Source organism: Piliocolobus tephrosceles, chromosome 7 (assembly GCF_002776525.5).
Source record: "Piliocolobus tephrosceles isolate RC106 chromosome 7, ASM277652v3, whole genome shotgun sequence".
In the NCBI taxonomy this organism is placed as follows: domain Eukaryota; kingdom Metazoa; phylum Chordata; class Mammalia; order Primates; family Cercopithecidae; genus Piliocolobus; species Piliocolobus tephrosceles.
Genome location: NC_045440.1, coordinates 101,914,126 through 101,930,194, shown reverse-complemented (window position 1 = coordinate 101,930,194; position 16,069 = coordinate 101,914,126). Strand labels below are relative to the sequence as shown.

At 37.7% G+C, this 16,069-nt stretch overlaps 1 protein-coding gene across 1 annotated transcript in view; it reads right to left on the bottom strand.

Annotated features, from left to right (window-relative positions):
* LOC111520902 (vacuolar protein sorting-associated protein 13B) overlaps window positions 1–16,069 on the bottom strand; it is an 883,038-nt gene that overhangs the window by 53,637 nt on the left and 813,332 nt on the right. Inside the window, exons 44-51 of the mRNA XM_026454936.2 lie at window positions 15,138–15,293; window positions 6,814–7,077; window positions 6,082–6,165; window positions 5,728–5,903; window positions 5,054–5,224; window positions 4,514–4,715; window positions 3,159–3,347; window positions 661–807 (exon numbers count right to left, since the gene is read on the bottom strand). Coding sequence (XP_026310721.1) covers window positions 661–807; window positions 3,159–3,347; window positions 4,514–4,715; window positions 5,054–5,224; window positions 5,728–5,903; window positions 6,082–6,165; window positions 6,814–7,077; window positions 15,138–15,293 — 1,389 coding nt within the window. The remainder of the gene's footprint in view (window positions 1–660; window positions 808–3,158; window positions 3,348–4,513; window positions 4,716–5,053; window positions 5,225–5,727; window positions 5,904–6,081; window positions 6,166–6,813; window positions 7,078–15,137; window positions 15,294–16,069) is intronic.

The following is a 16,069-nucleotide window of genomic DNA, read 5'->3' as shown; positions in this document are numbered from 1 at the left end:
AAAAAAAAAAAAAAAAAAAAAAAAAAAAAAAAAAAAAAAAAGGAAAACATCTAAGATGCAATGGAGAGAGAGAGAAAAAAACAACTCTCCTCTCTTAAAATATAACTATTCATTTTAACTGTACAAAGAACTGATATTTAGATTTATTTTCCATATATTCTGCCATCAAGATGTTAACATAAATGAGCTAGTACATTTCTACATTTATTCTCCTCATAACCACAGAGCTCACTGCTGGCAGATCCACAGCTCAGTTAGGCCCTAGCCTTTTGCCTGCACGTCTCCCCCAGGCACTGCAGCCTGTGAGACAGATGTGTTTTTCCATGTGACCCAGGAGTCCTTCAGGACTATGTGTCTGCTTGTAGGAGTCTAGTGAGCATGCTAGAGGACTGGGCTGGAGCCTCTGTGCAGATCGGGCACAGGCAGGACTAATCCAGCAGTGTGTCAGGGCCTCCTTCTTGGTAGGATTTCTGCTCATTAATTACCTTGGAAGCAGTGACCATGACATTCATGGTTTTAATTACAACAAAAATAAGTGAATTTCTCTTTACCTACGTTCAGGGTTAGCTTTTCATTTGCTGTAGGTTAAAGAGAAGTTGATCCTATTTATTGTTTCTTTATCAAAACTTAGACAAAAGAATCATGTTATGATTTGCTTACCTCCTTTCCAGAATGGGGACTTGAGACAGATAGCTGTGGTTTATAAAATATTTGATATGGTGTATTATTGATTATTGTAGTCTTGTCTTCAATCTGAATAATTTGTATACCTTGCTGTACCATGGAGGAAATGCAGAACTGACATAACTACAAGATAATTGAGAAAAAAGTAATTTTGACAATACTGTAAGGCATATTAAAATCTCTTGAGTATTCCTAAAAGGTTATTTTATCTAATTGTCTACCAGGACAGTACCAATTTTACCATTTTTTTTCCCCAGAATACTTAATGGTGTTCCTTTCAATCTCAGAAATGTTCTGGCCCCTGTCGGTATTCAGTCTACAACACGGTGCTTTAGCAACCCTCTTACTTTTGCTGCTGTTATGTAGTGACAGATAAAAGACTTGTTTTCCGGTTGTTTGACGAATAACATCATAAAGTGTTTATTTAGAAAGCAGGTATATGTAAATAATTGCCACTCATCTTGGCAGAATTCCACCTAGCCTCCCTCCTCCTCCTCCTCATGGTCTCCCAGTAGCTACCTCGCAAATGACTATGATGAACCAAGGAGAGTTCTAAAAACTTCAGTAATGACAACAACGAAGACAATAAGGATTGACCTTCATATATTGCAATATTATGTTCTACTAGTTTCAAGTGCTGTATACGTATTAACTCAAAAAATCCTCACAGTACCTATATGGGGGACTTACTATTATTAACCCCATTTTACAGAACAGGAAAGTGAGGCACAAAGAGGTTAAGTAACTTCCCCAAGGTCACAAAGATGAAGAGGGTCTAACTAGGGGGTTGGAACCCATGCAGTCTGGCTCTGTGGTGCTGCTCTTAACCACTACACGTATCATTTCATTACCTTACCATGTTATGCAAGGAACTGATGCTCAGAGAAGATGTTTTTTGCTTAAACATACCCATCTAGTTAATAATATCAGAACACTGGTTTTCAAAGGGTGGTCTGGGGACCCACAGGGGATCTCTGGGCATGGGGTCCCATGGTCAAAACTATTTGTATAATAATAGTAAGATGCTATTAATCTTTTACAATTGAATTCTCTCATGAATGTACAATGGAGTTTTCCAGAGGTACATGACATGTGATGTTATTACTGTGATAGCTAATGGAATATATCTTTGTATATTCTTGTGTTTTAAAAGTTTCTGTTTTAATTTCTAATCTGGTCAATATTGATATAACCCACAGAAACAAAAGGTCTTTGGGGGTAATCAATAATTTTTAAGAGTATAAAGGGGTCCTGAGACTAAAAAGAGTATAAAGAGGTCCTGAGTCACTACCAAAGCATAATGAGACATCAATATGTTTTCCAACAGTACATTCATTGATTCACAAACATTTATTCAACACTTGCTGTGGCTACTTTGTTAGGTGCTAGAGGTATTGGGTGTTGACTGAATATTATAACATTTTTTCCAGGTTTTGATGGTAGTTCTCAACTTACAACTATTCAACTTTGGGTGATTCATGCTTACAGCTCTTTGCCATTTACACCCATGTTACAGTACTTTGGCTGTCAGAGTATAAACATGTGTTGCCCAGACAACTCTGAGGAAATGGATACCAGCCTTGAATGCTGAAGAAAGACCAATTTCTTTGTATCAGGGAAATTTATTTTTTTAAAAGTCACCAAATGACCCTAACTTTTCTCAAAAGACTTTTCAAAGACACCTGTCAAAAATCTAACTTCTCCCCTGAAAAAGGTCATTCTGAATTCTACTACTTTGATGAAGTATCCCTTCTTTTTCTAATTTGGGACAGCTAAAATAATGATGATATTAGAAGTACAGCATAAAACTTCTGCACGGTACACTGTGATATTGTACTTTCATACATAATGTGATTAGTTATATTATTCAGCTAGTTGGTTTTAATAGACTTTAGATTTATACTGAAAAGCACATACCATTTATATTTAAATAACTTATGTTTTTTGTATCTACCTCTAAAACATGGACACCAGTCCACTGTTCAAGAATATAACTTCCTCTTATAACCATGGTTCTAGGGGAGATTTAGAATTGATCCACGTAATTTTGCTCAGGATGTCTTTTCCAAAAATATAACCTTTGCTGCAGGAGGAGCCTTTGTCCTTTCACTCTATGCTCAGAATGTTAGTGACTCTACTTTCTGCTCTAAAGAAGGAGGCCAAGTACAATTTGTGGATATTTTGGAGTAAGTTCATTTTCTCCCCACATACTATAAATCAAGTGACTGCTGAGTATTCTGAAATAGAACAATTATTGGATAAATTATGTGACACAGCTTTTATCACTGGTAAAGAAAAAAAGCACTGTAAAACAGAGAGGTCTAAGAAGTTAAGAAATCAAATGTTTTACTGTTACAAATTGTTTAGAACAAGTAATATGAAAAAGGTATTAAAAAGAACAAGGCAGATTCATTTTAAACAGGTTAAGGGGATGGCATGCTATTTCCTCCCAGCCACACAGACTTTGATCTTACCTTCTGATGTCCTGGAAAAGCACCAAGTCTTACTTCAGTATCAACAAATGCTTCTTCATCCAATGTCACAACTTCACCATTACCTCCATCTTTCCACTTTGGAGATGTCAGGTTATGGACCAGTTTAATTGCTACTGACTTGTGCACAGTGTTTGTATTTGCCCAGTATATTCCAATTTGAAAAGCTTCCTGGAAAAATAATGCCTCGATTATAAAGTGATTTTCTTAACTTTGATATTTTTTACTTCAATCTTCAGGCTGTTTTAAAAATATTATATAATAGGTCTACTAAGGCAACCAAATATCCCTCCATGGTTTGTGTGTGTGTGTGTGTGTGTTTGTGTGTATGTGTGTGTGTGTGTTTGTAATGGCAACATACATTTTATTTTGGCTCCCAATGTATTTTTATTTTTGTACTCACAGTGGAATTCATATTTACGGGAGGGAGGGGAAAACCATATCCAAACAGTGACTACCCTGTAAATACCAAAGGCTTTAAAAACTGAAGGTTTCATCTCATTTGACAAGAGAATAATATGTAACATTAGGTCCACATAGGTCAACATTCCAATTCCATAAGGTAACATCATCTGATTATTTTACAAAAAAAGAAAAAATACAATTGAATAAAGATGTTTATGACCTGGAGCTCAAAAAAGGATTCTGAAATTGTTCTCTATCAGAAAGACATTGTATTTAGGAGTTCCTTTTACTCTTTTTTTTTTTTTTAATAGATTTGTGTGTCTTCTTGAAACAGACTAGCCTTATGAAGAAGGTTTTGTGACAGCATATAAAATCTTCCTGTGATATTTTGGTTTGCAATTAGGTTTCTCTGTGTGTCAGTAATCATTCCATGTTGTTATAATCAACAACTGGGTAGACATCCATAATTACGAACATCCAAGTCCACTTATAAAGGAAAAGGGGCCCTGACAAAAACAGTTGCTCTGAAATCCTCAGTATCTTGCAGATTGCAGAGAATTTCCAGAAGAACAGCAAAGAATACCTAAGGTATGGATAAGCACACATGATGGCTATATTTCCTTAATACATACTGATAGACCAGCCCGAATACTTGTCAAATACCCTATACCAATGGAAATGAGAATGTAACTAATCCAAGTTATCAAATTTAATGGTAACTCAAGCACCAATAGTGTTGATGGTTAAAAAAAAAAAAAAAAGACATCAGAAAAGTCCTTGAATATTCAAAGACCATTCCATACCTCTTACATATGCATCTAAGAAGAATTTTTCACAACTGATTCATTCTGTGAAGATCATAAACACAACTTTACAATAAAATCTACTTGTTGAGAGATAAGAATTCATATTAATTTAAAAAATTGTAGTACCTGAAAATTAGGAGGAATAATAATTTTGCCAGCAGGAACCTGTAGAACAATTTTCTCTCCTTCAAATAGCCAGAGGTCCCATTTGGACTCATTGATAAGCAGGGCCCAGGGCAGAAGTTCTATCAACAAAGTTCTAACATATGGCTTCCAGATTGACAGCTTCACTCGCATTGGGCTATCCCACTGACTTAGCTGTTCATTCCTGTTCCAAACACCACATCCAAGAGACTCAGTGAAATATGATAACTTTAATATTTGTGAAATATGTTTAAAGATTCCAAACACACCATGCTCCTGCATGATACCTCCTCATACCAGAATCTTTCAATGCTAAATTTGCATGTAGGAGAAAGCAACTTTTCATGCAATTATGATCTAGATCATGAATAAAGAAATCTACAAAATACACCTACTAGATGATAAAAGGTAAGAATCTGACACATACATGCACACACCACTTATAGTATTTAATATTTTTGTGAATGATCATTTGTTAATATTGAGAAATTTTTGTAGAAAAAGATCACTGAAGAATGTTACCTGTCAGAATCCTTCTTATTATAGGGCCATATGGGTTGAAGCGACTTTTCTGGCCCATAGAATTCGTCAAGGATCTGATTAACTGTGCCTCTAGGGTGTACCTTAGTGGCTATTTGCTTAATGAGGGATGTTGAGATGGGAACTGCACAATCTGAAGGATCATATTCTTCTCTAGGAAATTGAAAGAAAAACCAAGAATAAATATCAGATTTCTAAAGTAGTCTACAATTTATTGAAAAATATCTAACTACAAATGTATTACAGACCAACACCTTTTTGGTAGATAGAGTCCATTTATGGGACAGTGTGTGGATGATCTGGGCCCTGGCTTTTCCTCTTTCTTCCCCCACCCAATTCCTGGGTGTTGATCTCTATTCACATCTTCTTTCACTACAAAAGTCATGTGTCAATGAAATCTAAATTAAAATTTCTGATGATTCCTCTTGGTTATATCTGTGCTTAATGAGAAAGGCTGATTTTTATCTAAAACTACAGATGAGAATAAGAGGTCACTAGGCAGGGCAATTTTAAAATAACATTCTCATAAGATAAGAAATCATACAAAAAACTCCCTCCACTCCCATCTTCCCACCCACCTCCAACCCTCCCCAGTACAAGGTTACTTTTCTACCTAATTTCTCTTAGGAAAATGTAGGGAAGGATTTTTCTAGTACCTTGCTTGGAATGTCAGGTGATGTACAAGGTCAGGTTCTATGTTTTGCAGTGGTTTTTCCTGCCCTTTTCCTGGAATAATTTGTGTTTCACTCAATCCCAGACTCCTTTTCTCCAAATGTATGATAATGGGGTCTGGAAGATGACTCTTCATGATAAAAAGAGGGCTGAACACAATCTATAAAAATAAAAGGACAGAACAACTTTCATATTTGCTTTGTTGCAGTATTCCAGCTGTTTGATGCTGAAACAAACTTGCAATAAATCTCTTCCCTAGGTCACTCTGACCTTAATTTATTTCAGAACAGGAAAGGTCAGAGTCATATACCATATTTTAGGATTGGGAAAGCACTCACCATTCGTTGTTGCACTTGAGAGTTGGGTTCTAAAGTCAAAACTGTGCACCAGACATAAATAATGGAACTGTTTGAAGATGGCACCTGCACATGAAATAGAAAAGGGTCCTATTGAATACTAAGCAGTTTACTAATTAATCAAAATAAGGCACAGATATATCAGTTTGGAAGATTAAAAAGAGTTTAAAGTTATAGAGAAAAAGCCATTATTTAAAAAAAAACTAAGCAAAAACAGACTTCATTATGGCATAAAGCAAATGTGCAGTGAGTCAATGGGGCCAACTCTTTCCATAAAGACAAAGAGATTTGCATAAGGAGAGATATAAGACTGAGTGGCAAAATGAAAGAGAATTTATCCTTTATGGGAATGAAAGTGATGATAGTAAAGACTGAGGAAGAGATAAAGTAACAGACCATCACAAAAATCCTTAAGTGAGGAGGATACCACCCCCAGTCCCACCCCACTGTTAACGCTGGGGCAGCAGAATCTTTTTCAAGATATCACTTGCATCTGGGAGGGACAGAGTCTTGGCTGTAAGAACTACTGGAACTGATACAAATGTATTGTCGTGGGATGGGGAGTAAACAGTTTGAGAAGTACTATTCAAAGCCTTTCTCCCCCCCTTTTTATATATCACTTTTTAATAAATTAAGTGCTATACAAGTAAAGAACATTTTGAGAAAATTTCAATGTTAAAGCTGCTCTATTCTAGATTGAACTTCTTTTCAAACCTGAATGACAATGCTGTATTCAGGGGCTTTGGATTCCAGGCGCACATCTCTTGACCAGTCTTCATCTCCTTTAGCCTTCACACACAGCTCTGTCAGTTCATTGTTTTCTAGTATATATGAAGGCAGTTTCTGTTTGGCTGTGAGGCAGTCAAAATGTTCCCGAACTACAGCTTGTCCATCTTGACCAATGTAATGCTGAACGACTTTTAGCTCTATGCTTTGAGACAAGTAACTACAGATGATCTGTCTTCCACAGATGATAATCTAAAAGACAGTAAGTACATAAGTCTTCATCAATTCAGACTTCATTAACTGGAAATATGTTATCGATCAAACAGAATAAACTATGTTGATGTTAATGGAAAGAAAATGAAGTAATTAGCTTAAACAGTACAAGAAGGAAAAAAGACTTGAAGTCAAGAAGAAATTTTGCTTTGGCCATGTTGAGTTTGCTATTTAAAGGACAGACTCCTCCATGGAGTCCAGTACTCAATTAGAAGTGCTGGTCAGGTGCTGGCCAGAGACAATGTGGAGGTGGAGATAATGATTTGTGAAAGAAAAACCTTGCAAACATGCACAAACAGAAGATAGTTTATCTGAGAGGGTAGAAGCTCAAACCCAGAAACTGACCAATACTCCAGGGGCAGACTCAGGGTGAGGAGCTAGAAAATGGGGCCAGAGAAGAAGGGGTGAAGGAGAATAGAGGTGAATCGGGGACAATAGTTTTGCTGAAGCCATAAGAGAAGTGCCTGCCCAGGAGGTGGCAGTGAATCTTGTCAAGTGATGTACAAATGGAAAAGACTGGGAATTGAAAATCATTTAGTTCTGGTAACTGAGAGGGCAACTGTGATCAATCCATTCCTTGAAGTTGATTTTCAAGGGTTTATTGCACTCTTGTCTAGTAAGAAATCTCTGTATAAACAGATAATACAAATAATCTTTAATGCAGATATCTAATTTTTTAATTTTTTTTCAGTTTATTTATTTAGTTTTTTTTAGACAGGGTCTTGCTCTTTCACCCAGGCTGGAGTGTAGTGGCATGATCATAGCTCACTGCAATCTCAACCTACCAGGCTCAAACAATCCTCCCAACTCAGCCTCCAGAGTAGCTGGGTCTACAGGGAATGCACCACCCCATCTGGCTAACTTTTCTGTTTTTTGGTAGGATGGGGTTTCACAGTGTTGCCTAGGCTGGTCTCAAACTCCTGAGCTCAAGTAATCTTCACACCCCAGCCTCCCAAAAAGCTGGGATTACAAGCATGAGCTATTGTGCCCAGCCTAAACTGTGTAAGTTTTATCTTTATAAACACACAGAATTATCCACTAAACCTATGGATTATTCAACTGTACACCCAGGTTAGAGTATAGTTCATAGTAGGTATTAAGAAATGGGGGCCTTGGCCAGGTGTGGTGGCTCATGCCTGTAATCCCAGCACTTTGGGAGGTCAAGGCAGGTGGATCACCTGAGGTCGAGAGTTCGAGACCAGCCTGACCAACATGGAGAAACACTGTCTCTACTAAAAATACAAAATTAGCTGGACATGGTGGCACATGCCTGTAATCCCAGCTACTCGGGAGGCTGAGGCAGGAGAATTGCTTGAACCTGGGAGGCAGAGGTTGTGGTGAGCCAAGATCACGCCATTGCACTCCAGCCTGGGCAACAAGAGTGAAACTCCGTCTCAAAAACAAACAAACCAACAAACAAACAAACGGGGGCCTGGTATGATGGCTTATGCCTGTTATCCCAGTCGTTTGTGAAGCCAAGGTTAGGAGTTCGAGACCAGCCTGGGAAACATGGCAAGATCCCATCTAAACAAAAAATTTAAAAATTAGCAAGGTTTGGTGGTGTATGCCTGTAGTCACAGCTACTTGGAAGGCTGAGGCAGGAATACCACTTGAGCCCAGGAGTTCAAGGCTGCAGTGAATTATAATTGCGCCACTGTACTCCATCCTGGGTGACAGAGCAAGACCCTGTCTCTACAAAAAACAACAAATGTTTTCTTAAATTGGTTGAAATTGAAAAGATAATGCAAAATTTACTATGGTGATGAATTTTTTTTCAGAAAGCAAATCCTTCTGTAATATGAATATTCACCATGATTGGAGAAAATAGGACTTTCATATACTGAATTTCCTATTTGTAATATTTTTCCAGATTATAAACACACACACACACACACACACACACACACAGAGAGAGAGAGAGTATAGGTACAGGTCTAAGCATATGATGTTTAATTTTAGTATGTCAACTTGACTGGGTCATGGTATGAGCAGACATTTTGTCAAACATTATTCTAGATGTGTGTGTGAGGGTGTTTCTGAGTGAGATGAACATCTGAATTGGTAGACTGAGTAAAGCAGATTATCTTCCCCAACATGGGTGGGCATCATCTAACCAAATGAAGACCTAATCGAAGGAAAATGCTAAGAGGAAACTCATTTTGCCTGACTGCTTGAGCTAAGGCACTGGTCTTTTCTGGCCTTTAGACTTGGAATGAAGTGTCAGCTCTTCTTGGGTCTTGTACTTGCCAGACTTTGGACTGGAACTTACACTACTGGCTCACCTGGTTCTCTGGCCTTTGCACTCAGATGGGACCTACACATTGGCTCTCCTGGGTCTGCAGCTTGCTGACTACAGATCTTGGGACTTCTCTAAGATTATGTCACATGTTTCATAATCACGAGTCAATTTATAATAAATCATTCTTTTTCCACACACCCATACACCCCCTCATTAGTGCTGTTTTTCTGGAGAACACGTTCTCAGAGCAGCCTTATAAACTAGGTGCTACTATGACTCCCCATCTTAACAGACAGAAAATTTAACAGAGATATTTGATAACTTGCTTGGTGTTACCCAGTAAGTCTGGCCCAGAGTTTGTTGATTGTCATCCTGATAGTCTGTCTGTCATAAAATTAATATCTACTCATTAAGAAAAGTTAGAAACCATAAAAAAGAAAATAAGGGCTGCTCTTTATAACATTTATGTTATAAAGACACCATTGCTTCCCTTCTCAATAGCTGTTCTATCCTTTCCTCTCATTATTAAAAACCCTCACTTGATTTGATTTGGTTAGGCAGCAAAGTACTCAGGGAAGGTAGACACCTCCCTTGGCCCCTAGTGGCTGTATCATGATTGGTACAAGACAATCCTGTTAATTCCATTCTCCTTTTGCCATTGATTAGGGTAAATATGGAACTCTGGTTTGGCCAATAATATGAGAAGGGAAGAATGGTAAAAGGCTCTAGGAAAGATATTACTCCTTGATAATAAAGGAGACAGGTTGAGAAGGGAAGCCCTTCTTTTCTGTCACAGAAACTGTTATCAGAGGATGTATACAGCTTTTACTGCCATCTGAGACCAGGCTGGCAAATCTAAGAGGATGAGAGAGAAGCAAAAACAACACTGGGTTGCTTAGTTAGCCAATACTGAACCAGCCTTCTTCCTCCTTGTTATGTGAAACAGTAAACATAAAATAGAATAGTATCTGCTTCATTAACTTGCTATGAAGACTAACAAGCATATTTTGTAACTTCAAACTGAAAGCATCCTAATTGATACATTTTCCTATGTCATTAAGACTTCTCTGTAACCATCAATTTTAATGAACTATTATTTATAAAAATAAATATGAATAACTATTTATAAATGAACTATTATAACTAATTTTATATAGTTAGTTATAAACTATATAAAGTGGGGGTCTCGCTCTGTCACCCAGGGTGGAATGCAGTGGCAAGATTTCAGCTCACTGCAGCCTTGAACTCCTGGGCTCAAGGGATCTTCTTGCCTCAGCCTCCTAAGTAGGTTGGACTACAGGCACATGCCACCATGCCTGGCTAATTTATTTTATTTTTTGCAGAGATAGGGTCTTGCTATGTTGACCAGGCTGGTCTCGAACCCCTGGGCTCAAGTGATTCTCCTGCCTCAGCCTCCCAAAGTGCTGGGATCATAGGCATGAGCCACTACACTGGGATGAACTGTTATTTAATCAAAAGAAACCTGCTAGATTGAGGAACCAAAAATTAAATGTCATTGTTGTTTTAATTTGCATTATTTGAATGGTGAGGTTTAGCTTTTTCTCAAACATTTATTTCTCAACTATCTGCTTATTTGAATTTTCTTTAGAAGGAGCATATCTGTAAAACCAAGCTGTGCTTAACTGTTATATTTCCCTTAGATACTCTAGTCATTATAATCTTTTAAAACTATGCTTTCACAATAACAAACCATAAAAGTCAACTGAACTATGATCCTAAATTAGGAAGCAAACTTTTCTTTAGCATATGCTAGGGGTTACTAGACACTCATGATAAGTCTTATGATGCCATAGCATTGCCTAACTTGAAATAAACATTTGAAAACTCTGAAGCAGTATTTAACTCTGTTATTCTTGATGTGTCCAAGCCTGGCAATATATGCACATGGCTCTTGCTTCAGAACCTTTGGACCCCTGGAGATTTAGAAGAGAATTTTGCTGTCTCTCACAGAAACCACAGAATCTCCACAACCATCTGGGACTCACTTGGTTTATCCAAGACAAAGATCCTGTTGGTGGGTTTTTATAGTCTCATTTTCAACTAAAAAGCCTGTTAAATAGGCTTTCAAATTTGATAAAAAGAAAATTCTTAAAAGTGGCGAGGGAGGGAAGCCTACTTTAGATGAAGGAAAATCCAAAAATGGTCACTCAGTGGAGTAGTGTGCTTTCACGGCTGTTCCAGGGTTAGGTTCAGGAGAGCTATATCTGCTTTTCTTCAAAGTGGCAAACTTACAATGCCTTTATTTTGAAAATTATGGTTAGAATTTCAAGATTAATTTATCAGTTGAAGACAGCTACTTAATTTTTTTAAATGCACAGTTTCTCTTTAATACACATTTCCAGGTTTCACACTAATTCCCCTCCTTCCCCAAAGCCACAAAGATGTGTATTGAAGATTTCCACATATGATTTTACTTAGCAGGTTTCAGAACTCTTATTAGATCAGTGCCAAGAAGAATAGTGATATTAAAGAATAACTCCAGAGCACCAGATGCACTGGAAAATGATATCTTAACCATGATTAAAAGTATGTGTATAAAGACACCATTATACATACATACATATGTACATTTCAGATTTTAGAGTAGTAAAGGTTTCTTCAACAAAAGGATGGGAAACATGGAAGCAAATATGCGTACATGAGTGGTTGTAGAACATACAAAGTTCCCACAAAATTTTCTGTGGTCAATTTTCATCCAATTGAGGGAAATGAGAGGGGTATAAGAAATGCAGAGCACAGATAACCCAGCATCAATGTTAAAAAAGAGCTTTAGCCAATTCTCCATTATCCAGGGGGCGTTAAGGTCCATCAGGGAACTGCATACACTCATTTCCCCAAATGGGCCCTAGTAATTAGGCAGCTGCAGTTTATTGCAAATTTCCAGGCCCAGGTGGGGGTAGAAGGAAAGAAGCCAAGATGTGAGGGAGACAAGAATCCACAAAGCTCTTCTGAAGCTTGGTTCCCTTCTTCCTTCCTAACCTTGCCAATTGAGGAAATCCTATGTCTGTGATGTACTTTAACCAGAGCAAATCTGAACACTAAACTACCCTGACAGCAAAAATTAAATCCAATTGAATAACACATTTAACATTTTTGCTTGTGGGTGTGTGTATCTGAGTAAGGGGGCAGGGGAGAGGTAAAACTGTCAGACATTTTTAGAAATGTATTTTTCAAATAACCAACTTTTATGATATTTGGTAGGTATACTGTTGCGACGTGTAATATTTTGTGCAGGAACACTGCATATATTAATTTATCCCTGAAATTTAACATTGTTTCTTGAAAATATATAGTACCTATACAAGAATGAGTCACTACTGTTGTAGCACAAAAATGTCCAACTAGTGTTACTCATGCCTGATAACATTTCATTAGAATAATTTTAAGTATGGTACACTGGGCTATGGCAGGAGGACAGGCACGTTGTAAGCATTTTACATACACAAACTCAGTTAATCCTCACACTAACTTCCTGAGGAAGGCACTATTACTATCCCCATTTTACAGATGAGGAAATTGATTCACAAAGTTTAAATGACTTGCTGAAGATCACACAGCTAGCAAGCGGATACAGCCAAGTTGCCTATGATCTTGACTACGAGGACATACCATTAAAACCATTTCTCTATGGAGGGACCCTGCCATTTCAGTAATTGATAAATGTTCTAGCAGCCACACTAAAAAGAGCTGAACCACCTGAGAAAGTTTAAACTGGAGCTATGGTCGTCAAATTGTGGTCCCTGGACCAGCAGCATCAGCAGCACCTGGGAACTTGTTAGAAATGCAAATTACAGGCCACACCCAATCTGAAACTCTGGGGTTGGGAGCCAGCAATCTGTGTTTTAACAAGCCCTCCAGGGGATTCGGATACACTCTCAAATTTGAGAAGGCCTAGAGAGAAGAAAACCAAGAGGAAACACCATAGCTTCCCTTATGTTTTTGAAGGGCTATAATGTAGAGGAGAGGTGACTTGTGGAGTCCTCACAACAAGTTTTGTGCTTGCTGTATATGCCTCATAGTTCTAGGGAAAGGTGGTGGAATGGTGAAAGATTTTTGGTTCAAAATTAGGAAGAAAACTTAGCTGGTAGTAGCCAACAGAAAGGGCTGCTGTGTGAGAGAATGAGCCTCTTGTCATCTGAACTATTCAAAGAGGCTGGATGACCTTTTCTCAGACATACTACTGAATGGCAAGGTGGATAAGACATTCTTGAAAGACCATGAGTGACAGAATCAGAAAACTAGTACATACTTACTGGGCAGATATTCATTGAGAGCAAATTCATGTAAGAGTGTTCTGAGCGCAGATGGGAGTTAGTGACACTTCTTGTTCTCTTTGGCTCAATGCTCACACTAGTAGGCTGGTCCCCGCAGGAATCCTTCAGTAAGACTCATCTGTCCCATATTTGTCTCTTCGTTTATGTTATACTGTCTACTTGGAATGCTCTCTCTTAATCCAAATTCTACATATTTCCCAAAGCCCAGCTCAAGTCATATCTTCTCAGTGAAACCTCTAAATTCCCTTTACACTTACTGTCAGTTGTATACATTGTTGGGCTTACATAAAATTGCAATTTAAAAGCAAAGATTGTTTCACATACTTGGTGTTTTCCATTTTACTTTGTTCCACTTTAGGCAATCAATAAATATTCTGAGGAATGCTCAGTTAATTGGGAATAGTCTTCCATGCTTCTTTTCTGAGACTCCTCTGCTAGAGTTGAATTCTCTTTTTATTTCTGTGGCCCACAATAATAAGATCATCAAGTCCAGCTCCTTGATTAGGTGCAGACCAAGAATGCATATGGTGTGGGTCCTACTGTTCATCTCGCTAGTAGATTCCTGCTTCCTCCTTGGCATGCAGCAACAGAATAGCCCCTGCTGCTCCATAGGGGAAGCTCCCCTTTTCCAGGGACCAAGTGCTGTTTCTATCATGTTCCACAAAAGCTCTGGATAGACTGTTACAATCCAGATGTAAATGTATATGTTGAAATTCTAACGACAAATCCAGTTATTATGTGTGCAGTGAAGCCAGTTTTCAGATTTTAATACTTCCTTTTTTTCTTTCTACTCGTCATATGCTCCATGCTTGAAAAACATCTTTTAGAAACCACATTTTCACATCTTAAGAACACAAAGAAAGTGTCAGATACTTTTTTCCCTTTGCAGTCTTAGAACTTCAAAAACAGCCAAAAGGAAGTTTTATAAAATACGTAAAAATATGTGCTGAGAGCTGAGGTTTTATATGCCAAGAGTTAGGCTGCAGTGAATTTTTACTGCAGTTAATATTAACTCCTAGGAAAAGAAAAGCTTGCTGGAGATCCAGGCCCACTCTGTCATGGGAGAGTATCACAGCACTTCCTTACAGATCATTCTCACGTGTGAGAACCAACTCTTGGTTATCCGCTGGTGGATTATCCAGGGTTCCCACTATTCTTTGCTTCTTTTCCTTCTCAATAAAGGACTTTTGGCTATTTCACAGCTCATTAGCACCTCCACCAGAAGGTAGGTGGTGACAGGGAGAAGAGGTGAAACTAAAATCAGTAAATTTTACTGCTCGTTAGCAGCTCTTGTAAAAGAAGTGGGACAAAGGGTTTGAAGCCATCATCATTGTCAGGATCATAGATAAGCATTTATTAAATGCTCACATGGGTGCTAGTAGCAGATATAACTAGGTATAACCACTGTGATTTTTAGAAAATTATTAATTATTTTCATTTAAGTTTCTTCTCCATTACACTGAATAATTAAGAGGTGTCTGGGTCAGGAACACAAAGAAACTTACCTGTTTTTGTACTCCATTGAGTCGCTGAACCTTGATGATGAGAGAAGCAGTTCGACCCCTGTACTGAATTGTTCTAATAAAAGTCCCGGCATGGTCCACACTGAAAGGCTCTGACCAACGCCAGTTGCCCCAACCTTCAATACAGATGTGTAACAGCTGGAGAGAAAAACAATAATCGTCATAATGCCAAACGTGCCAACAAAAACCTAGTCCTAAAATGAAAGTCTCATTGCTGGAAAACCTTTCCATTTGTAATATTTCGCATCTGTTTTCTTTCTAACCTGCATTATTCATCCACTTCCAACTTATTCCACCAGGCTAAGAATAGCAAATACGCCACATAGAGTCAATGTGGTTTTTCAGATCACATTTTAAACTTTCTTAAAAATAATTGTCCTATCAAATGGTAAAAGGCCTGCTGAACATTTGAGAAAAGATCATTTCATTCATCTGGAGGACAAAAAGGTTGAAGTGTGAGATCAAAGAACCTTGGTATTCGCTGATAGTTTATTCCTTCTTATGGCTAGACAGTAATTAAAGTTAAATTTGGTTTGTATTTTTTTTTTTTTATTTAACCATAAATTGCCATACCTTACTTTTTTCTTTTGATGAAGAACAAAATAGCAGTTTGAAGATGCAATTCATTTAATATACTCTCCTTATGAGATCACAGATATATCAAATTAGAAATACCTTCAACATTTAAAATGTAAGATATGATGCATTTGTTCTATTTTTTTGTTATGTACTTACTGTAACACTTACCAATTGAGTCTCCTGATACATATTTATATTTATTCATGTAGCACTGCCATGTCTGGTCATATTTGGATTTATTTTGGGGTCAGATATGTCCTATTTCTACTCTTACCCACAACTGCAGCTAAGAAAATCAGTTTAACTACATGAGTATTCCAAAATATATATACAAT